At 45.6% G+C, this 25181-nt stretch overlaps 1 protein-coding gene across 4 annotated transcripts in view; it reads left to right on the top strand.

Annotated features, from left to right (window-relative positions):
- LOC126299171 (serine/threonine-protein kinase NIM1-like) overlaps positions 1–25181 on the top strand; it is a 511818-nt gene that overhangs the window by 148382 nt on the left and 338255 nt on the right. For 3 of the 4 annotated variants that reach the window (XM_049990932.1, XM_049990936.1, XM_049990933.1), the window contains exon 2: positions 7419–7466. In XM_049990932.1, the coding sequence (XP_049846889.1) occupies positions 7448–7466 (19 nt within the window). In that variant the 5' untranslated portion in view covers positions 7419–7447. Of the gene's footprint in view, positions 1–7418; positions 7467–25181 lie in introns of those variants that run through there. The other variant, XM_049990935.1, reaches the window with a different exon arrangement.

Genomic DNA, 25181 nt, shown 5'->3' with positions numbered 1-25181 from the left:
TCATCACTGAATTTGCGAAACGATGGATCAGACAGTAAACAGTGCATGTTTTTGACATCATTTTGCTTTTCCAGCACAACAGCAACATTGCTCTTGTCCACGGATAACACAGAAGTATCAGGATCCACCATGAGTGAACACAAAACAGCCCTTTCAGTTGCTACAATATTACTGATGGGCGAACGTGCTCCAGTCAACACACGACATGTTTCTTTCCTAAGACCTTCGACAACATCAGGACGTAGCTTAAAAACAGCCTGTTCGACAGCACTTAAAAAATCAACCGGAGTCAGCTTACAACTGTATATTTATTCTCTATCGTTTCAGTTATAACAACCATGTCAACAGGAGGAAAACAGTATACGTCAATGGATCAAAAATACATTTTCGACAAATACAACACAGCCAAATGTAGAGCGTACATAACTGCATAAGAATCTGTTTGAACATAAAATGAAATGATCGTATGGCTTTGTTGGCCGGGATGTCCCAGTCGGGTTTGGCCGCCAAGTGCAAGTCTTATTTCAATCGCCCCCACACTGGAGAATTTGCGTCCGGTGATGAGAATGAAATGATTATGAGAACAATACAACACGCAGTTCCCGAGCGGAGAAAACCTCCAACCCGGCCGGAAATCGAACCCGGGACCAGTGCATGGGAGGGAAACACGTTACCACCCACCCTGTATATTAGCATGTATACTTGCTTCACATTTAATAGCTGAACGTTATGATATTCAAAAGTACAAATATTGTCTGCCGAACTGGTAAGCGTTTGGACGAGGTGCAAAGTTTAAACTTCTCCCAAGCACGGATACAGCTGCGTCGCACGAAGCTTTCTCCGTGAGGCTGATCACAGGACATTGAGATGTAATAGCATACTGCTAGCCCCGGAAACTTCCAAACTTAGCCGGATGTTGGGCAGTTACAGAACAAAATCAATAGTCATACTGCAACCAAGAAGCAACGTCCAGCCCGTCCCAAAAAAAGAGTTTAAACGCTCGATACAGTTATCAAATGAAGCCAAAATAATTCTTTGGAAACAGAATCCAACTGTCGGCAAATATAATGGATTCTTTCATGAATATAGCCAGTGTATTACTTGATGCGATTAGCCGCAGCAGAAGTAATTTGGTTTAGCTCTAGTTAGTGCAGACACGACTGTTGGGATAGTATTATTGTGGAAGCAGTTGATATCAAGTTAGCTAATGACCTTATAAATAAATACGGACGTATTTGCTTAAATTCTGCTTGCAGAACTCCTCTCTCCCTCGTCAAACAACAGCAGGGGGATGGAGTTACCGCTTCTTGCGTACCGGTTGGTAAGCGTCAGGTACCGATTGTCTCTCCTAACAGTCGTCAGGTGTATTTAGGTAGATATCTGAAATCTGTATCTGGTGTCAGCCCAAAAAAGTACTGCACATCACGTATTTCATGCGACGCCCAGTACGATCGGAAAGCGTCGGTTTGCTTGCAGTTACAAATACAATTATTTTAAAGTAGAATTTACGTGCCCATTCGATAGAGCGGCCCCAGATTAGTTTAATGCGTTATTTGTTTTATCGCTATGTATTAAAATAGGACAGAAAAACATGAAGAGTAACAATTGCTCCAACAGCGACAGACCATGTAGTCGCGAGATGTCTGTCTGTCGCAGCGCAAAGAAGTCTCAGTAAAGTACTGCTTATTCTTAGTGTTTTTCTGTCCTAGTTTAAACATAACGCAAAAACTAATACTGCATTAGCCTAATTTTGACCCTCTAGTTTGACCCTCTCTATCGAATGAGCGCGTAAAATTCTTCCTTAAAAATCATTTTGTTTGTCACGGAAGCAAACCGACGCTTTCCGTCATCACTGGGTGAACCGTGAAAGATGTGATGGATAGTTTTCTTTTGGGCTGACTCCAGGTAAACACTGCAAAAACTAAATTGAAAGTATCTGCCAAAATACCGGAGAAAATGCGCTTGACGACTCTTAGGAGGGATACCTTGTATATGCATGATGAATCGGAACTCCGACGAAATTCCGAATGTTGCTTCGGGATATTTTCTTAGTATTTTGGTATAATGGATCCGGAATCTGCGATGGCTGTTCAAATGGTTCAAATGGCTCTGAGCACTATGGGACTTTACATTTGTGGTCATCAGTCCCCTAGAACTTAGAACTACCTAAACCTAACTAACCTAACGACAGCACAAACATCCATGCCCGATGCAGGATTTGAACCTGCGACCGTAGCGGTACGGGGTTCCAAACTGTAGCGCCTAGAACCGCACGGCCACACCGGCCGGCCAATATAATTACAATTTTTCTTCTTTGTGATCAGAATTATCCTTGCTTTTGTGAATATACTTTCACAACAATGAAAAAGCCTGTATTACGCAACCACCAAAACGTGGTAACACGAAAGGATCCGGTTATTCGTGGGCGCCTATGTACCGCTGCGTAACTACTGTGATGTGGTTGCCGTCGATGACGAAACAGCTGAGCAAGGCGTCGACGTGCCGCTTTTACACGGTATTCAGTGAACGCATTTACAAGAAGCATATCGGCCGATTCTTCGTCCAATGTTAATGTACAATTAACAACGGTGAAAAAACATACTGAAAACAGTACTGAATGCAAGCTTGAGGACCAAGAGGAAAATAGATTTCCAAACAAGACACAAGTCACATACCGTCCATATTTGCACTGTTGTGCACTGTTTCAGTGCGATATAGATAAAAACCTACCCGGGCGAAGAACACAAACGAAACGCAAATCTCTGTAAGAAGAGGCCGTAGACGGCGGGTTCCTGTCGAAATATCATTGGTTGTCGACTATGTTAGCCGGTTGTATTTTCACAATTTGCTCGAATTGTTGTAATATGACAGCAACTTCTGAATTTATTATTCAAGAAAAGGCCTAGATTGATCTCTAATACCAAGCTGTTTGCGTGCTGTTAAGGAGAAGGGCAGTTCTTTGAAGTACACAGGGGCGTCTCGTTCCCCATGATTAACGCTTTGCGTGAAGTCTTTACTTCGTAAATGATGAAGACCAAGATATTTTTAACTCTGCTGCCACCGCTCGGAAAGAAACTCATTTCTGAGCGCTATCTGTGGAAAGCTAATTATTTTACAACTCGTTTCCAGTATTTCCTTTCGAAAATTCTCTATTGTGTTTCATCACAGGGAGATTAGGTAACAACCGGAGCAACAAAATTTAATCTGAATTTCTGTAACTGTCTGTTAGCGGTTCACGTGAATGATGACTCCACAACAGTTATCCATTTTCTGTGAGAGGTAGAGAGAAATAGAGACTGACGGAGAGAGAGAAATCACCAAGTGGATGCGCCGACTGTCAACCCGTTCACTTCACTCAAGGAAATATTTTATCTGAATTACCAAAATATATTTCGAAATACATTTGCTTAATAAAAACGAGGTTCGAAATTTTTAACTAACCTCTGCGTTATGTTGAAAAGTAATATCTCTGTTTTCTGTGTAACTGCGATTCTAAGATCTGTCTGTAACGACACTGGAAGTCTACCATATGAAATATAAAGTATTTGCCGATGACCCCCTAAATATCTAGACAGCTTTCCAGATCAGCAATTCGCAACAACTAAAGTGACGGTGATTAAGGCAATAGACTAGCAATCTGGCCTAGCGATGTACTAATTCTGCTCCAGCCACCCAAATTGAAAGTCTAGAAGATTTTATTCTATCATGACACGGCATAAGACTACAGTCACTCATCCAGATTTATTTTATTTGAAAACAGAGGGCCTGTTTCCTTCCCGTCTCCTCTATTTAGAGCTTATGTTCCGTATTCAAACACTTCCTTGGTTACGAGATATGAAAATTCGATGCAGAAACTGCAGTGTGCAAGTCTTTCCCACAAAAAATCCTTAAGAGTTGTTCCTGTGGAAGATAGAATTGGCAACATATTACACTTCGACCGATTAGTTACTCGACAGATGAAAACATGCTGCAGTTGCGTTGTGAGAAAGACCGGCAAGGGAGTACCACATGGTCATAATAAGACAGAAGCTAAAACAGTTTCAGGTTGAGTACCGACCGAGGGAAGCGAATAGGAGACTCACGACACAGATTCTCAAGACGACATATATAAATTATAAGCTGTTCATAATGCCAGAGTACAAACAAATGAAGGAGATCATCTCAAAGCTTTTCGTAAAATTTTTAGCATTTTATTCGAAATACGTAAATTCCAAATGAGACTCATTGTCAAGAAATTAAATTTTCACTGACATCAACTTCTTGTCACTTTTTTTCCGTTGGTTCTTATCTTTCCGGAACATCTATTCACACATTGTCTTTGAAATACACTGCTGAGCAAGTTAGCTGAGAATCTACCTTTGTGCGAAATTTTAGTAATCCATCACGATTTGAAAGTTTACTACTAAGAGTGATTTACCATTTAAGCTGAAATGGACCTTTGAATTTTTTGACTAATTAAAGTTGTTTGTTACTCCAAAACTTAAACCGTGATTTTGATTGTCGCAGGTAACAAACAACAGCCCATACAATCAGAGTAGATGTACTATACGTCACGACTCAAAGATACAATTTGTCACCCTTCTTCCGAAACTGAAACATGCTGAAAATTTTCAGACAAGACACACAATTTAGAGGAAGAAATGCTTCTGAAACAGAAACTGTTCACCTAGGAACTATAAATATCAGCATTGCAGTATTTGAAGTTTGGCAAACGTTGCAGATGTCACTAACGTTCTACATCGCTGATAAATTAAAAAAGGGCCTATTTTTGGAGGCCTCTGAGACGACAGAATAGTTTCAGTACACTGTATGGTCTATTGGATGATAAAAGTTGTGCGAAAGTCATCTTATTGCGATATCACTTCGTGTGAAATAAAAAGAGGTAGAAAACGAGAACTCGAGGCTTGCCCAATATATTGCAACGATATTTCCTTCCTTTATGGAACACGAGAGATGACAGCGTTACAGCTCTTGACTTTTTAAACCATATTACTGTTTTTCAGGGACGGACGGTACACACAAAATTGTAGCGAATTGATACGTTGTCGTCTGGGCTCCAACACCGATGTTACCATCATACTATCAACCGAAAAATTCAGTCTGTGTTCCTGTGTACAGCTGGTGCGTTATTTTTATCGCTGATTAGGTGTCACATGACTTGTTTGAGTCACAGGCAACGAGAGCAACTGATGTCGCTCAACAGAGGAAAGGCCACTGGACACGAATATACGAAAGAACTGGCCGCTCTTCTCGCTGCGGTGTGCTGTAGGCACTAGAGGAGCGAAGCGTACTTAATGACTGGAAAAAAAAGGACGGGTCATTCCAGTTATCAATACTTGTCGTCGAACAGACGCACAAAACTATAGGCCTGTATCTCTCTGACGCCAGTCTGTTACAGAGTTTCGGAGCACGTTTTATGCTCGCGATTATAACATTACTGGAGACCGAAAATATCATATGCAGCAAACGAAATGGTTTCCGAAAACAGCTAGTGAAACCGAGTTAGCTCTCTCCGTCCACGAGATCCAGAAAGCAATAGACACCGGCGCCCAGGCAGATGCTCAGTCCCTTGCCTTCCTGAAAGCGTCCCGTACAGTTTCACACCACAGCCTAATGAACAAAATTAGAGTGTACGAATTTTCATACCATCTGGGTGATTGGACTGCAGAGTTTCTACCAAACAGATCATAGCATGTCATTCTGAACGGACAGAAGTCTTTAGACGTAAGGGTAAGACGGGCGTGAAACAAGGGAGTGATACAGGACCACTACTTTTCACTGTATATATAATATGCAGATGAAGTCGGAAATTTCGTGATACTTTTCGCGGATAATTCTGTCGTATGCAGAGAAGTCGCAACGACAGGAAATTGTAGCGAAATGCAGGAAGACCTGTAGAGGATCGACGCTTGCTGCAGGGAGAGGCAACTGACCTCCAAAATAAATACATTTAAAATATTGTGAATACATAGACGGAAACAATCTTTATTGTATAATTACACAATTGGAGAACAATCACTCGAAGCAGTTACTGCCATGAAATATCTAGGACTAAGGGGACGGAGTGATTTGAGCTCGAACGACTACGTAAAATTAATCGCGGGTAAGTCAAATGCCAGCTGAGAGTCACTGGAAGAACCCCCAGGAGATGTAGTCAAATGGTTCAAATGGCTCTGAGTACCATGGGACTTAACAGCTATGGCCATCAGTCCCCTAGAACATAGAACTACTTAAACCTAATTAACCTAAGGACATCACACAACACCCAGTCATCACGAGGCAGAGAAAATCCCTGACCCCGCCGGGAATCGAACCTGGGAACCTGGAGCGGGAAGCGAGAACGCTACCGCACGACCACGAGTTGCGGGCGGAGATTTAGTCCACTAACAAAAAAAGTAGCTTACAAAACGCTATTTCTACCAATAACTGAATATTCCTTGTCAGCCTGGGATCTGTACCAGATGAGGTTGACAGAGGAAACTGGGAAGATGTAAAGAGCGGCACGTTTCGTTACATGTACAGTTAGTAAGGACGAAAGCGTCAAGGGGATGCTCTGCCAACTCCAGCATCAGACTCTGCAAGAGAGGTGTTCCTCATCACGGTATGGTCTGCTGTTAAAATTCCGAGACTCTACGTTCCTAGGAGATTAAATCAACATATTGCTTCCTCCTACGTATGTCTCGCGCAACGACCATGAAGATAAAATTCGAGAGATTCGAGCCGACGCAGAGACGAATCAGCAATTGTTCTTCGCACGAACTATATGAGACTGGAACAGGAAAAGGGGTAAGTGCCAGTGGTACACAAAGTACCCTCCTCCACACACCGTAAGGCGGCTTGCAGAGTGCAGACGCAGATGCAGAATATGTCTGCTTTTATGGCAATCATATGACCTTCCTGTGATATGTGAAAGCAATAAAGGTCTCGTGGGTTAGTAAATGTTATATTCCTGCGGAAAGTCAGTAGATCAAACGATGTCATCTATGCAATGACTGACTTTGTCAGGTCATAGCCTTAGACAAATCACGCGTTCTCCTTTTCACCTAAACATATTTTGGCACTTTGTACCATAAACAGAGCATTATTTTATTACTTAGTTTTACGTTAGGTTGTGTGTATGACTGGTCGCTATAGATAGTAGAAGTTTTCTTCTAATGTGGTTGTCAAATGAAATGTGTATTTAGTGAATTTCCGATTGAAACATGGTCATAAATTTCAGTTTTCTTTCGAGTGCTCATCTGAGGCTAATATTTTTCAATTTTACGTAGATTAGACTAGTTTCTTTCTGTGTTCCCTGACTGCATTTTTATATTAAGCTTGGAGCCTATATGAAGTGCACTACTAATGTTGTATAAAATCTTTATTCTGTAGTTTCTGTTAAATCAATTATGTTTCACGTGCCTTTCATGTTGTTCCAGATGGCGTTCTCACCGATGTAGCTACTCGCATGTCCAATTTCATTCCAGGTATTTTCCAAATTTATTTTTCTTATAGCCAATTTCGTAATATAGGGGGCGTTAGGGGTATAAGTGTAGATATTGTGATCATTGCTACCTTAATGTGTATCCTGTTCAGTGTTTCTTTTCTCTGCATCTAACAGTCTTCGTGCTACCAAGTTATATACACTACTGGCCATTACAATTGCTACACCAAGAAGAAATGCAGATGATAACCGGGTATTCATTAGACAAATATATTACTGACATGTGACTACATTTTCAGGCCATATTTGTGCATAGATCCTGAGAAATCAGTGCCCAGAACAACCACCTCTGGCCTTGATACGCCTGGCATTGAGTCAAACAGAGCTTGGATGGCGTGTACAGGTACAGCTGCCCATGCAGATTTAACACAATACCACAATTCATCAAGAGTAGTGACTGGCCTATTGTGACGAGCCAGTTGCTCGGCCACCATTGACCAGACGTTTTCAGTTGGTGAGGGATCTGGAGGATGTGCTGGCCAGGGCAGCAGTCGAACATTTTCTGTATCCAGAAAGGCCCGTACAGGACCTGCAATATGAGGTCGTGCATTATCCTGCTGAAATGTAGGGCTTCGCAGCGATCGAATAAAGGGTAGAGCCACGGGTCGTAACACATCTGAAATGTAACGTCCACTGTTCAATTTGCAGGCAATGCGAACAAAAGGTGACCGAGACGTGTAACGATTACACGCTTCCAATGTGCGTTCACCGCGATGACGCCAAACACGGATGCGACAATCATGATGCTGTAAACAGATGGTGGATTCATCCGAAAAAATTACGTTTTGTCATTCGTGCACCCAGGTTCGTCGTTGAGTACACCATCGCAAGCGTTCCTGTCTGTGATGCAGCTGATAGTCCATGCTGCTGCAAACGTCGTCGAACTGTTCGTGCAGATGGTTGTTGTCTTGCAAACGTCCCCATCTGTTGACGTAGGGATCGAGACGTGGCTGCACGATCCGTTACAGCCATTCGGATAAGATGCCTGTCATCTCGACTGCTAGTGATTCGAGGCCGTTGGGATCCAGCACGGCTTTCCGTATCACCCTCGTGAACCTAGCGATTCCATATTCTGCTAACAGTCATTGGATCTCGACCAACGCGAGCAGCAATGTCGCGCACGACAGACCGCAATCACGATAGGCTACAATCCGACCTTTATCAAAGTCGGAAACGTTATGGTACGCATTTCTCCTTCTTACACGAGGCATCACAACAACGTTTCACCAGGCAACGCCGGTCAACTGCTGTTTGTGTATGAGAAATCGGTTGGAAACTTTCGTCGTGTCAGCACGTTGTAGGTGTCGCCACCGGCACCAACCTTGTGTGAATGTTCTGAAAAGCTAATCATTTACATATCACAGCATCTTCTTCCTGTCGGTTAAATTTCGCGCCTGTAGCACGTCATCTTCGTGGTGTAGCAATTTTAATGGTCAGTAGTGTAATTTTCTACCTAACGTTTTCTCCTTGGTCGTTACTGCAGCACGTGGACTATACTTGTTAGTATAGACTGTTTTGCGCCTATGCGTGCACAATTCAACTGCTGACATGGTGCCCAGGGGAAAAGAAGCATAATGGGTTGCTCTTCCCAAACCTGGAGGCACCAACCAAGCTAAAAATATACTATTCCTAATTCTTAGTCTGAAAATTAAGTGAATATTGATGTAATGTTGTTCAGTACGCTGCACTTATACCCATAAAACCCTGTATGTACTATACCTACAGATTTCACTGAAACTGATATAGCTTTGCTTCGTTAATAAGCGTTGCCAGGTTATGTCGACTAAGAAATGCACTGTCTCGCAAAAATGTGAAGCACCCAGCAGGAGGCAACGAAATGAAACAACACAGGCTGGGAGGATATATGATGTTATTTCACTGATTACAACACTGGGTCAAATTTACAGACAACTACGTAGTATGAGCCCACTTATCTGTATGATGTTGCATCCCCTATGGCCTGGAGGCATGCTCTGATTTGATTGGGAGAACTGTGAAAAGACTGTAGTATCCTTTCCTCAAGCAAGCTGTTCCGCAAATGTTGTACCGTAATTGGTCCTTGATATTTTGGATAATGAACTGAGATGGAGCTGGCGTTGGAGTTAGTACCACACATGTTTTATTGCGGCCATGAGAGTACCTCAACACCACGCTGAGTGTACATCGAGACACGTGACATATATGGACGTGCAGTGTTCTGTTGGAAAATATCGACATGATAGTGTCACATGAGGGGTAATACATGAGGACGCAGAATGTGCGTGACGTACCGTTGTGTCTTCAGAGTTCCCACAAGCGCTACCAGCCGTGACATGAAGTCGTACCTGATTGCGGCCTACACGATGGAATAGCACTGCTGTGCCTCTCCAAAACATTGAAAGAATGGGGCCATCACAAGGCGGCCGCTGCCATCCTCACCACTATGGTAATGAAGTGTAGTGGAGAACCGCGGGTCATCAGCAGTCCATACTTCCCAGTCACCGAACCACTCCAGCCGCAGCGGTTGCTTTAAATGGTATTAACGGCAGCCTACACATGGAACGGTAATTCCCTATTCCGGCTGCTGCAAGTCGCTGATCAATGGTGCGTGTTGACACAGAAGATTACAGACACTCAATTACCAGTTCTGGGATAGCGGTTGCAGACGTGAAGAAGTTACAGTTTGCCTGATGGGTGTGCAGTACGGCTTTCTTTCCTTGTGGTGGTCAGTCATTCACCGGAACCTTGACAACGAGTATGCCTGCCGTCACCTTCCCATACTGTTCAATACCAGGCCACTGTCCAATCGGAATGCTCCACAATTCTGGATACTGCACGATTCGACCAGCTGGCCAAATGCGGACCCACAATGAGACCCCTTTTATACTCATGTTAGATGATGATAACGCTGCCTCCCAAGATTACGTTGCATTTCCGTGTCCTTCACAGTGATCACTCAACATCTGGGCATGTTCATGCCTCTTATATACACTACCAGGCTTCGTAACAGCCCAAAACTCGAGCATAACTAATAGACTCTGGTGGATGTTCTACCAGTCGCAGAGACTTACAACTCTAATGATTTAAATACCCACCAATAGTAACGTCGATATCTGGCCATATCTGCTGGGCGCTTCACGTTTTGGTCAGGCAATGTATTAAATTACTTTTAAGGATAATAATTTAATCTAACATATGTTATCGCAACACAAGAATTACAAGAAAATTTCTCCTTTCTTCTTACGTGGTGAGATGCTATTGGAATCACAGTAATAGATGGGCTTACTCACTAACACTGATTACGTGTAACTGATGAATATGATGAGAGTGAAATGATTAGGTACACAGTCCAGCAAAATAAATATAACCACTGTCTATGGTCGACGTCAACGTGCAATAAACACTCACAGACGGCAGATGGCAGCATCAACAGTAGACGGTATATAAAGGGTGTCGGGGGGACGCTCGAACAGTCTAGAGGTTGTCGTAATTCGGAAACATGACTGTTTTATCTGACGGCCAAAGGGGCATGGGCACTGACTTTGCAGCCAAGGGTGGAAGCATTTCCGTAATGGCTATGTTTGTAAGCTGTTCGCTTGCCTCTGTGGGTGAAGTATACCATGCATGGAAAAATGGCGCTATCCAAAAACGGCGCCGAGGCAACGGTGGTGCACCACGGGCCATAAATGACAGGGGTTGACGACTGCTGCGGAGATGAGTACAGGCGAATAGATGTGCAACTGACAACCCAAACGCGCCAAGAGGCTGTCAAAAGTGTTTCCTCAGCGACCGTTAAGCGAATGTTGCTGCGTATGGGCATGTATCCAAACGTGCCAAGAGGCTGTCAACAGTGTTTCCTCAGCGACCGTTCAGCGAATGTTGCTGCGTATGGGCATGTACCCAAATGAGCCAAGAGGCTGTCAACAGTGTTGCCTCAGCGACCGTTCAGCGAATGTTGCTGCATATGGGCATGTACCCAAACGAGCCAAGAGGCTGTCAACAGTGTTGCCTCAGCGACCGTTCAGCGAATGTTGCTGCGTATGGGCATGTACCCAAATGAGCCAAGAGGCTGTCAACAGTGTTGCCTCAGCGACCGTTCAGCGAATGTTGCTGCGTATGGGCATGTACCCAAACGAGCCAAGAGGCTGTCAACAGTGTTTCCTCAGCGACCGTTCAGCGAATGTTGCTGCGTATGGGCATGTACCCAAATGAGCCAAGAGGCTGTCAACAGTGTTGCCTCAGCGACCGTTCAGCGAATGTTGCTGCGTATGGGCATGTACCCAAATGAGCCAAGAGGCTGTCAACAGTGTTGCCTCAGCGACCATTCAGCGAATGTTGCTGCATATGGGCATGTACCCAAACGAGCCAAGAGGCTGTCAACAGTGTTGCCTCAGCGACCGTTCAGCGAATGTTGCTGCGTATGGGCATGTACCCAAATGAGCCAAGAGGCTGTCAACAGTGTTGCCTCAGCGACCGTTCAGCGAATGTTGCTGCGTATGGGCATGTACCCAAACGAGCCAAGAGGCTGTCAACAGTGTTTCCTCAGCGACCGTTCAGCGAATGTTGCTGCGTATGGGCATGTACCCAAATGAGCCAAGAGGCTGTCAACAGTGTTGCCTCAGCGACCGTTCAGCGAATGTTGCTGCATATGGGCATGTACCCAAACGAGCCAAGAGGCTGTCAACAGTGTTGCCTCAGCGACCGTTCAGCGAATGTTGCTGCGTATGGGCATGTACCCAAATGAGCCAAGAGGCTGTCAACAGTGTTGCCTCAGCGACCGTTCAGCGAATGTTGCTGCGTATGGGCATGTACCCAAATGAGCCAAGAGGCTGTCAACAGTGTTGCCTCAACGACCGTTCAGCGAATGTTGCTGCGTATGGGCATGTACCCAAACGAGCCAAGAGGCTGTCAACAGTGTTTCGTCAGCAACCGTTCAGCGAATGTTGCTGCGTATGGGCATGTACCCAAACGTGCCAAGAGGCTGTCAACAGTGTTTCCTCAGCGACCGTTCAGCGAATGTTGCTGCGTATGGGCATGTACCCAAACGAGCCAAGAGGCTGTCAACAGTGTTTCCTCAGCGATCGTTCAGCGAATGTTGCTGTGTATGGGCATGTACCCAAACGAGCCAAGAGGCTGTCAACAGTGTTTCCTCAGCGACCGTTCAGCGAATGTTGCTGCGTATGGGCATGTACCCAAATGAGCCAAGAGGCTGTCAACAGTGTTGCCTCAGCGACCGTTCAGCGAATGTTGCTGCATATGGGCATGTACCCAAACGAGCCAAGAGGCTGTCAACAGTGTTGCCTCAGCGACCGTTCAGCGAATGTTGCTGCGTATGGGCATGTACCCAAATGAGCCAAGAGGCTGTCAACAGTGTTGCCTCAGCGACCGTTCAGCGAATGTTGCTGCGTATGGGCATGTACCCAAACGAGCCAAGAGGCTGTCAACAGTGTTTCGTCAGCAACCGTTCAGCGAATGTTGCTGCGTATGGGCATGTACCCAAACGAGCCAAGAGGCTGTCAACAGTGTTTCCTCAGCGACCGTTCAGCGAATGTTGCTGCGTATGGGCATGTACCCAAACGAGCCAAGAGGCTGTCAACAGTGTTTCCTCAGCGATCGTTCAGCAAATGTTGCTGTGTATGGGCATGTACCCAAACGAGCCAAGAGGCTGTCAACAGTGTTGCCTCAGCGACCGTTCAGCTAATGTTGCTGCGTATGGGCATGTACCCAAACGAGCCAAGAGGCTGTCAACAGTGTTTCCTCAGCGACCGTTCAGCTAATGTTGCTGCGTATGGGCATGTACCCTAACGAGCCAAGAGGCTATCAACAGTGTTTCCTCAGCGACCGTTCAGCGAATGTGGCTGCGTATGGGCATGTACCCAAACGAGCCAAGAGGCTGTCAACAGTGTTGCCTCAGCGACCGTTCAGCTAATGTTGCTGCGTATGGGCATGTATCATGCTGACTGCTGTTCATTGGCGACAAAAGGCTGGGATCTGCACCCAAGTACCGCAGATGGACGTCCGCTAAATCGCGAAAGGTGGCATTTTCGAATGAATGACGTTTAATGCTCCATCTGACTGAAAGGAAACACCGTGCAACTATCATCAGGAGTCAGGCCACAGAATGGAGCCGCATGGTCTAGATAGTGCTTCCTTGGAATTTCCTGAGTGGTCTTGTCATTCTGGAAGGCATCATGGATCGATACAAGTATGCATATATCGCTGGGGTCATGTCCAACCTTATGTGCAGATTGTTTTTTCTTGGCACGATAGCATCTACCAGCAGGACAAACATGTTACACAGCTCGCAGAGCACCAGGATGAGCCAACCGTAATCGTCTGGCCAGCAAAGTGCCCGGATGCAAACCCAATTTAGAATCTGTGGGACCACCTCGATCGGGCTGTTCGTGCCATGGATTCTCAGCCGAGAAACCTCGTTAAGCTGGCCACAGCGCTGCAGTCAGGATTTCTCAATAGCCCTGTCGGTACCTTTCAGAACCTTACTGAACCTCTTTCTGCAGGTCTCGCGGTGGGCTGCGCTGCAAAAGTTGTTATTCAGGCTTATGGCAGGTAGTCACATTAAAGGAACTTGGCAGTGTCCAAGGCACATTAGCTGCTGAGGAACCGTACATCGTGTTTATCTGAAGCTCGGAGGTACAGGAATTAAGGGCTGTCTATTGCACGTATGAAATATTGAAACGTCCTGTGTTTGTCATTCACCAAGAGAACGAACTTCTGGATAACTGAACACTAGAAAGAGATGTACCATCATGAAAATCTTTTAATTCCATAGTGGCAGTAATTTATTACTAAGGACCCTCTAGGGTAGCCGAGAGCGCTAACGCGCTGCTTCCTGGACTCTGGTAGGCGCACCGATAAGGAGTCGAATCCGCCCGGCGGATTAACGACGAGGGCCGATGTGCCGGCCAGCCTGGATGTGGTTTTTAGGCGGTTTTCCACAACCTGCTAGGTGAATACCGGGCTGATCCCCATGTTCCGCCTCAGTTACACGGCTCGCAGACATCTGAACACTTTCGCACTATTCCATGGATTACACTTGACGCAGACAGTTGGGGTACACTAATTTCGTCCCGGGGGATATGGGGTGGTGGCAGGAAGGGCATCCGGCCACTACTTAAATATTGACATGCCAAATCCGATTAACGATGGCTGACCCTGCGTAACTGCTTAACAAGGCTCAAGCGACAGATAGATAGATAGTAATTTATTAGTAAGGGAAGATTAATAGAATAGGGAAGTTAATAATAGTGACATAATAAATATAGTATGGTAGAACAAATGTAAAAGTGTTATTCTGAAAAAGTTATCATTATATGAGCATTCAGGTACGAAACAGCACTGAATTAATGTAAAAGTGTTATTCTGAAAATGTTTTCGTTATATGAGCATACAGGTACAAAACAGCACTGTCTTCTACTGGTTTAACTCAGTTAAACCGCTGAACAAAAGGACATTGTCGCCAAGTGAAGGGTAGAAGTGGAAAATGTTCTAAGTCCCATAAAAAACTAGTTTTCAGTGTTATTGGGTTCTAGGTTCTGTGCTGTATTCTCCTATAATTGTTCTAAGTGTCAGTGTGGAGCATGTGTTTCAGCTATTCATTACTAGAAGGTGTATGGTCTTTGTGCTGAGAAGTGCTTCCCTCAGGAGTTCAAATGCCGTTCCCACATACACCTGATTTCTTTGATTCTAAAGAGCTTACCGAGTATCTGAGCAGACCTGCCACTGGATTCAAGACTTTCTTGCAGATAGAACTCAGTACGTCGTTGTTAAAGGAACTAAATCGACAGATGTAATGGTAATATCCGGCATACCACTGGGAAGTGTGAAAGGACGTTGCTGTTTACAATATATATAAATGGTCTAGTAGAAAGCGTCGGAAGCTCTTTAAGCGATCTTGGCTTTTGAATTATTTCTTTTTCAACATCTGATCCCAAGAATGGAACCATGTAGGAAACAGAAGCCAATACTAAGAGATTTTTCTTGAATTTAATTTTATTACTCTCTTGTAAAAAATGAAAAATAAATGAGAAATCTTTTGTCGACTTAAGTTATATAAGTTTAAAAAAATTTGCGGTATTTTTGTACTTGTTTTATCTTGAATAAACCATAGTGCCTCTGTATTAATGGCACTCGGAGCAAGAACTTTCTTACTGACACTTATAACCAGTCAGTTTCCTGGTCTGTCACTTAGAACGTTATTAATAAACTATTTATTTTCAAATTTATTATATATTGTATTAATGAGGTGGGCAGCACAATTATGTGGTATCAGAATACCTTATCAGTATTTTGAATACATCTACATCTACATCTACATCTACATGACTACTCTGCAATTCACATTTAAGTGCTCGGCAGAAGGTTCATCGAACCACAATCATACTATCTCTCTACTATTCCACTCCCGAACAGCGAGCGGGAAAAACGAACACCTAAACCTTTCTGTTCGATCTCTGATTTCTCTTATTTTATTTTGATGATCATTCCTACCTATGTAGGTTGGGCTCAACAAAATATTTTCGCATTCGGAAGAGAAAGTTGGTGACTGAAATTTCGTAAAAAGGTCTCGCCCCGACGAAAAACGTCTATGCTGTAATGACTTCCATCCCAACTCGTGTATCATATCTGCCACACTCTCTCCCCTATAACGTGATAATACCAAACGAGCTGCCCTTTTTTGCACCCTTTCGATGTCCTCCGTCAATCCCACCTGGTAAGGATCCCACACCGCGCAGCAATATTCTAACAGAGGACGAACGAATGTAGTGTAAACTGTCTCTTTAGTGGACTTGTTGCATCTTCTAAGTGTCCTGCCAATGAAACGCAACCTTTGGCTCGCCTTCCCGACAATATTATCTATGTGGTCCTTCCAACTGAAGTTGTTCGTAATTTTAACACCCAGGTACTTAGTTGAATTGACAGCCTTGACAATTGTACTATTTATCGAGTAATCGAATTCCAACGGATTTCTTTTGGAACTCATGTGGATCATCTCACACTTTTCGTTATTTAGCGTCAACTGCCACCTGCCACACCATACAGCAATCTTTTCTAAATCGCTTTGCAACTGATACTGGTCTTCGGATGACCTTACTAGACGGTAAATTACAGCATCATCTGCGAACAGTCTAAGAGAACTGCTAAGATTGTCACCCAGGTCATTTATATAGATCAGGAACAGTAGAGGTCCCAGGACGCTTCCCTGGGGAACACCTGATATCACTTCAGTTTTACTCGATAATTTGCCGTCTATTACTACGAACTGCGACCTTCCTGACAGGAAATTACGAATCCAGTCGCACAACTGAGACGATACCCCATAGCTCCGCAGCTTGATTAGAAGTCGCTTATGAGGAACGGTGTCAAAAGCTTTCCGGAAATCTAGAAATACGGAATCAACTTGAGATCCCCTGTCGATAGCGGCCATTACTTCGTGCGAATAAAGAGCTAGCTGCGTTGCACAAGAGCGATGTTTTCTGAAGCCATGCTGATTACATGTCAATAGATCGTTCCCTTCGAGGTGATTCATAATGTTTGAATACAGTATATGCTCCAAAACCCTACTGCAAACCGACGTCAATGATATAGGTCTGTAGTTAAATGGATTACTCCTACTACACTTCTTGAACACTGGTGCGACCTGCGCAATTTTCCAATCTGTAGGTACAGATCTATCGGTGAGCGAGCGGTTGTATATGAGTGCTAAGTAGGGAGTTATAGTATCAGCGTAATCTGAAAGGAACCTAATCGGTATACAATCTGGACCTGAAGACTTGCCCGTATCAAGCGATTTGAGTTGCTTCGCAACCCCTAAGGTATCTACTTCTAAGAAACTCATGCTAGCACATGTTCGTGTTTCAAATTCTGGAATATTCCATTCGTCTTCCCTGGTGAAGGAATTTCGGAAAACTGCGTTCAATAACTCCGCTTTAGCGGCACAGTCGTCAATAACAGTACCATCGGCACTGCGCAGCGAAGGTATTGACTGCGTCTTGCCGCTTGTGTACTTTACATACGACCAGAATTTCTTCGGATTTTCTACCAGATTTCGAGACAATGTTTCGTTGTGGAACCTATTAAAGGCATCTCGCATCGAAGTACGTGCCAAATTTCGCGCGTCTGTAAATTTTAGCCCATCTTCGGGATTTCGCGTTCTTCTGAACTTCGCATGCTTTTTCCGTTGCCTCTGCAACAGCGTTCGGACCTTTTTTGTGTACCACGGGGGATCCGTTCCATCTCTTACCAATTTATGAGGTATGAATATCTCAATTGCTGTTGCTACTATATCTTTGAATTTGAGCCACATCTCGTCTACATTCGCATAGTCAGTTCGGAAGGAATGGAAATTGTCTTTTAGGAAGGCTTCTAGTGGCACTTTATCCGCTTTTTTAAATAAAATTATTTTGCGTTTGTTTCTGATGGATTTGGAAGAAATGGTACTGAGCCTAGCTACAATGACCTTGTGATCACTAATCCCTGTATCAGTCATGATGCTCTCTATCAGCTCTGGATTGTTTGTGGCTAAGAGGTCAAGTGTGTTTTCGCAACCATTTACAATTCGCGTGGGTTCGTGGACTAACTGCTCGAAATAATTTTTGGAGAAAGCATTTAGGACAATCTCGGAAGACGTTTTCTGCCTACCACCGGTTTTGAACAAGTATTTTTGCCAACATACCGGGGGTAGGTTGAAGTCCCCACCAACTATAACCGTGTGAGTGGGGTATTTATTTGTTACGAGACTCAAACTTTCTCTGAACTGTTCCGTAACTGTATCATCGGAGTCTGGGGTCGGTAGAAGGAGCCAATTATTAACTTAATTCGGCTGTTAAGTATAACCTCCACCCATACCTATTCGCACGGAGTATCTACTTCGACTTCACTACAAGATAAACCACTACTGACAGACAAAAACACTCCACCACCAATTCTGCCTAATCTGTCTTTCCTGAACACCGTCTGAGACTTCGTAAAAATTTCTGCAGAACTTATTTCAGGCTTTAGCCAGCTTTCTGTACCTATAACGATATCAGCTTCTGTGCTTTCTATTAGCGCTTGAAGCTCAGGGACTTTTCCAGCGCAACTACAACAATTTACAACTATAATTCCGACTGTTCCTTGATCCAAGCACGTCCTGTAATGCCAAGCACCCTTTGACATTGCAGCCCATCCCGCACTTTCCCGAGGCCTTCTAACCTAAAAAACCGCCCATTCCACGCCACACAGCCTCCGCTACCCGTGTAGCCGCCAGCTGAGTGTAGTGAACTCTTGACCTATTCAGCGGAACCCGAAACCCCACCACCCTATGGCGCAAGTCAAGGAATCTGCAGCCAATACGGTCGCAAAACCGTCTGAGCCTCTGATTCAGACCCTCCACCCGGCTCTGCACCAAAGGTCCGCAGTCGGTTCTGTCAACGATGCTGCAGATGGTGAGCTCTGCCTTCATCTCGTAAGCAAGACCGGCAGCCTTCACCAAATCAGATAGCCACTGGAATCCAGAGAGAATTTCCTCAGATCCAAAGCGACACACGTAATTAGTGCCGACATGTGCCACCACCTGCAGCTGGCTGCACCCTGTGCTCTTCATGGCATCCGGAAGGACCCTTTCCACATCAGGAATGACTCCTCCCGGAATGCACACGGAGTGCACACTGGATTTCTTCCCCTCCTTAGCCGCCGTATCCCTAAGGAGCCCCATTACGCGCCTAACATTGGAGCTCCCAACTACCAGTAAGCCCACCCTCTGCGATTGCCCGGATCTTGAAGGCTGAGAATGATCCTCTGAAACAGGGCAGGCAGCTGCATCTGGCTCAGCCAGAGACAGTGCCTGAAACCGGTTTGTCAGACGCACCGGGGAGGCTTTCTGATCAGCCTCCGGGGACGCCTTTCGCTGCCTGCCACGCCTTGGAACGACCTCCCAATCAACCACAGGCGAGGGCTCAGCCCCACTGCGGGCAGCAACCGGGGCAACCACAGCGGCAGACCGATCTGGGGACAGACGGGACGAGGTTGACATCCCCGTGATACCCAAGTCCGGCTCCCCACAGTGGTGCCCATTGGCAACAGCCTCAAGCTGCGCGACCGAAGTCAGCGCCGATTGCAGCTGTGAGCGAATGGATGCCAAGTCAGCCCTCATCCGAACAGAGCAATCGCAGTCCCTGTCCATTCTAATCGACGTTGAACAACAGTTGCCGAAACACGAGTCCGTGCCTAGATAACGCAAGCGAAACACGCAAAGAATGTATCAACTAACTGTACACATGCCTAAATAAGCTATGAATAAGAATAGGTACATAGCCTTAGGGTTCTCCTAGACAGGTGTGAGACTTGGCACTTGGAACATTTTCCACTTCCACTCTCAAATAAGTGCTGTTTTAAAATATTTAATTAATATCTTCTGTTGTCGGGCTCTTAGTGTTTGTTAATAGGAGAATGATCAACAGATACTAAAAGTTTCTTAAACCAGTGAAAATTCTACACAATTCAATCATATTAATGTGACCATCCGTCAAAAGACGGAATAACAACGTTCTGCATCGTGGATCTCTGCTAGTCGTGAAGGAAGAGGGTCAGTCGGGTTCCGGAAGATACTGACAGGGATGTGGAGCCATGCCGTGGCCAGCTGCCGTAGATCTCTCGGTTGGGCCCCACAGTTTGTCAACTGCGTTTAAATCCGGTGAGTTTGGTAGCCACGGAAGTACGGAAACTGATCCTGGTGCGCTTCGAATCGTGCGCTGAGAGCTGTGTGACACATTTGCCGCGCGTGGTAGCCGTGCAGTCTGGGGCGCCTTGTCACGGTTCGCGCGGCTGCCCCCGTCGGAGGTTCGAGTCCTCCCTCGGGCATAGGTGTGTGTGTGTTGTTCTTAGTGTAAGCTCGTTTAAGTTAGTTTAAGTAGTGTGTAGGCCTAGGGACCGACGAGCTCAGTAGTTTGGTCTCATAGTACCTTACCACAAATTTTCAAACTTTTTTTGTGTGACACGTTGCATTACTCTGCTGCTAGGTGCCACAGTGCCGAGGAAAAAACAAACTGTGTTTGGGGCTGGACATGCGGCCCAGCGATAGACGCATATTTTTTATGCATTACGCCTTCCAGAATGACGAAATCATACAGGGAATGACACGAAAACTCTACCCAGATCATAACGCTCACTCCTGCAGTCTGGATGCTTCCGACGATTGTGGTAGGGTAATATACTCCAACGACCATCTCTCCGACGGAGAGTAAAACGTAATTCATCTGAAAAGGTCACCTGTAGCCAGTCAATGGGCATCCAGTTGCACTACTGGCGAGCAAATTCCAGACTTCGTCTCCAATGGACAGCAGTTAGCCGGGGTGTATGGAACAGGCACGCATGAAACAGGCACCTGCTGTGGCGGTCCATTCGTAGCAATGTTTGCTGACCGCTCGTTGAGGAGATATTGCTGTTAACCCCTTATTTCATCTGGGCGGTCAGTTGCTCAAACGTTGCACGTTGTTTCATCCGTATACTTCTCTGCAGTGGTCGTTCACCCCTATCATTTATGACCCGTGGTGCACCACAGTTGTCTTGGCGCCAGCTTTGATGGCGCCGATTTACCATGCTCGTTATAATTTAACCACGGCGATAAGGGAACAGTTTAAAGACTTAGCCATTTCGGGAATGATTCCACTCTTCACTCTTGGCTAGAAAGCCAATAATAACGCCCTTTTGGACGTCAGATAAATCGCTCCGTTTCCTAATTACGACAACGTCTGGACTGTTTCCGTTGCTGGCTTGCTGGCTGGCTGGCTGGCTGAGTGACTGACTAACGTTCCGACCTAAGGCACGAGTGGGGGCAGGATAAGCACTTGCGTGCTATGCCTACAGGACCTAACTTAGTGTGGGAGGGGAGTCTCCTATCGGCTAAGGGGGTCCTCTCTAGTGATGGGGTTGTCCCCTGGGAGTGTTGGGAAGTGGGTCACTTTCGCAACAGGTCGGGCCAACGTGTAGTAGGCCGGTGTGTGGTTGTTGGCCCAGTCGCTGGACGAGCCGGTTGCGAGAGAGATCCGCTTTTTCGTAGAAGTGACGTGCCATAACCCGAAAACGGTCACGCAGTGGCAGAAGGCCAGTATCCTCATGGAGGAGATGAGAGGGGTAAAACCGGGGAAGCGCAGCGCGAGCCTAAGCGCCCTGATTTGGACCCGTTAGAGGCAGAGTATCCCAGGAGTCGGCTGCATTGCCCCACACCACGGCCGCTTACTCCAACACTGGACGCACCAGTGTTAAATAAAGCGTGGTGTAGAGGCAAGGTCGACTCCGGATTTAGCGGGGTGTATAGGGCGCGAAGTCTCCCTATGGCACTGTCCTGATATGTGGAACCCAGATGAGCTGCTCGTACAATCGCTATCCGAGATATGTGGCAGTTTTTGACCACGGGATGGGGCCTCCCGCGATGTGTAGGGATTCCACATTAGGCGGTATCTTCCGCTCTGTGAAGGTAACTGCCTGACTCTTCCTAGCATTAAACTTACGACGCTACCTCGTGGCCCAAGCACCAAGTGCTTCACAGCCTTGCTGGAGGCGGCGTCCCATGTGGTGCACATTCATACTGCGACTGAACAGAGCAGTATCGTGAGCATAGAGGACCAACTCCACTGTTCACTCGCTGTGCATCAGCCGTGAAAAGCGAGTAAAGCAGGAGGACAAGTACGGATCCCTGCTGCACACCAGCAGGATGGCCCTGACGGTGGACGTACCATGGTCTGCCCGGGGGTGGAACGTCCTGCCAGAGAGGACTCTCTGTGACGTCGGCACCACGTGCGCAAATAACTTTTCCACGAGGCCATCGCAGCACACAGAGTCAAAGGCACGGGAGACATCTAGGAACACTGCGCCAAGATATTCCCTCGTCTCCAATGCCCTCATCGCATGCTCCACGAGACGGAGCAACTGGTGGGACGTGGCGTGGCAGCCACGGAACCCGAACTGCTCATCCGGGAGAAGATGTTCCTGGTTGACGATTCGAAGTAGACTCTTCGCATATAGCCGCTCGAATACCTTCCAGAGAGATGGTAGGAGGCTTATGGGCCTGTAGGTAGACGATAACCGGGGGTCTTTGTCCTACTTCGGGATGGCCACCACTTCCGCAGTTTTCCATACGGAAGAATAGAGTCCCGAAGCAAGAATCCGGTTGAAAATGTCCTCCAGATGAAGATGATGCTCCGGAGGCAGATTTCTGTGTAGTATGTTTGGGAAGCCGTCGTTGTTCCACCGACACTCTCTATATACCGTCTACTGCTGGTGGTACTGCCTGCCGTCTGTGACTGATTATTGCACGTTGATGTCGAACATAGTCCGTGGTCTTAGTAATGTGCTGGATCGCATATGTCAGTTCCTCGTACGTTTGCATTAGATTAGTAGAACAAGTTGGGTAGTTTTGGCACAGTACATGAATAACGGAGGACATGGGAGGATTTCCGGTAGTAATGGTTGCATTGGCAGGCAAACAAAGATAAAAGAATGTGTAATAGACAGAATGGAAGCTGAAGACTCCTCTTCGATTTCTATTGTTTCTTTGTTTACTTTGCAAATCGTTCATTGTTATCCCATTGTTTATTTTGTATCCTTATGAAATATTAAAAGGATTTTATAAGCAAAAGACGCTTTTCTATTACGAAAGCAATTACTTTTGATGCATGTACAGCTCACATGCACACATACAAAAAATCTGTAGAATTATTGTGAATTTGTACTTAATAGAACGTTCTTCATCATGACCAAGAGCAAGAGTTTCCTGTTATTACTGATAAGTGCGAAAATTGTTTATGAATAACAGAAATAAGTTTTATATGAGCTTGACAAGGTATTGAATTGATGTTTTATATGTTTTCCTTCTGCGTTCTTCTTTAAATTTTACTTTTTTTTCGGGAAATTAAGTTTTCTAGCGCTATATGATATATCTGCTTTTTTAAAAAAATTTTACTACACCACCTCTCTGTTTCACGTTACAAACAAACAATTTTCGAATAAAACCTGAATTAAATATTGACAATTTCGATTTTGTTATGAACACTGTTTAGTTTTAAGAACTATATAGAACAATATTTACAGGTGTCACGACAATGACTTGTTGTTATACACACATCAAAAAAAGTTTTTCTTCAGCCCGCTTCCCAGAACGCCTGAAGATAACGTTGACGGTGGATATTGCATCACAGACACTGCCCCTTCGACTGTGCAGAGATGTCACTAAACCCGCCCAAATATGTAAACACCCATGCATGTGCAGCGCCTATTAGACGGAGAGGGTCCGACAGCCGATCAGTTCCAGTCATTCCACCAGGAAGGAGGTACACGGCACGTATTGTCTGCAGTTCAACCATGCCTAGACGGTCAGTAACGCGGCTCGATCGCAAGGGCTCGCAACAAGGGAAGTGTCTCGGAGTGAAACAAAGCGATGTTGTTCGGATATGGAAGAGGTACAAAAAGACAGGAATTGTCGATGACATGCCTCACTCAGGCCGCCCAAGGGCTACTATTGCAGTGGATGACCGCTACCTACGGATTATGGCTCAGAGGAACACTGACGGCAACGCCATGTTGAATAACGCTTTTCGTGCAGCCACAGGACGTAGTGTTGCGAATGAACCTGTGCGCAATACGCTGCTTGATGCGCAACTTCACTCCCGATGTCCATGGCGAGATCCAGATTTGCAACCACGATATCATGCAGCGTGGTCCAGATGGGCCCAACAACATGTCGAATGGACCGTTCAGGACTGGCATCACGTTCTCTTCACCGATGAGTTTCGCATATGCCTTCAACCAGAAAATCGTCGGAGACGTGTTTGGAGTCAACCCGGTCAAGCTGAACGCCTTAGACACACCGTCCAGCGAGTGCAGCAAGGTGGAGGTTCTCTGCTGTTTTAGGGTGGCATTATGTGGGGCCGACGTACGCCACTGGTTGTCATGGAAGGCGCCGTAACGGCTGTACGATACGTGAATGCCATCCTCCGACCGATTGTGCAACCATATCGGCAGCATATTGGTGAGCCCATCGCCTTTATGAACGACAGTTCGCAGACCCATCGTGCACATCTCGTGAATGACTTCCTTCAGGACAACGACATCCTTCTACTAGAGTGGCCAGCATGTTCTCCAGACGTGAACCCTATCAAACATGCCTGGGATAGATTGATAAGGGCTGTTTATGGACGACGTGTCCACCAACCACTTTGAGGGATGTACGCCGAATCGAAATTGAGGAGTGGGACAATCTGGACCAACAGTGCCCTGACGAACTTGTGGATAGTATGCCACGACGAATACAGGCATGGATCAATGCAAGAGGACGTGCCAGGGGGTATTATAGGTACCAATGTGTACAGCAATCTGAATCACCACCTCTGAAGATCTAGCTGTATGGTGGCACAACATACAATGTGTGGTTTTCATGAGTAATAAAAAGGGCGGAAATGATGTTTAAGTTGATCTCTGTTCCAATTTTGTCTACAGGTTCCAGAACTCTCTGAACCGAGGTGATGCAAAACTGTTTTTGATGTGTGTACATACAGATACAATATCACGTAACGTGAGTGGTTGAGGTAGACTCGTGAAACAGCCGAGCCAAGCCTATTGCATCCCTCAGGTGTCTTCTTTCGCCGATTCTATAGCTTTGGTCGCGTAGTGTAACAGTTACACTGAACTTCAACTGTACGGTAGCTTAAGAACATATGATAATATC

This window comes from Schistocerca gregaria, chromosome X (genome assembly GCF_023897955.1).
Source record: "Schistocerca gregaria isolate iqSchGreg1 chromosome X, iqSchGreg1.2, whole genome shotgun sequence".
Lineage (NCBI taxonomy): Eukaryota > Metazoa > Arthropoda > Insecta > Orthoptera > Acrididae > Schistocerca > Schistocerca gregaria.
The sequence above is the reverse complement of the archived record's forward strand: the minus strand, read 5'-3'. Positions and strand labels throughout refer to the sequence as shown.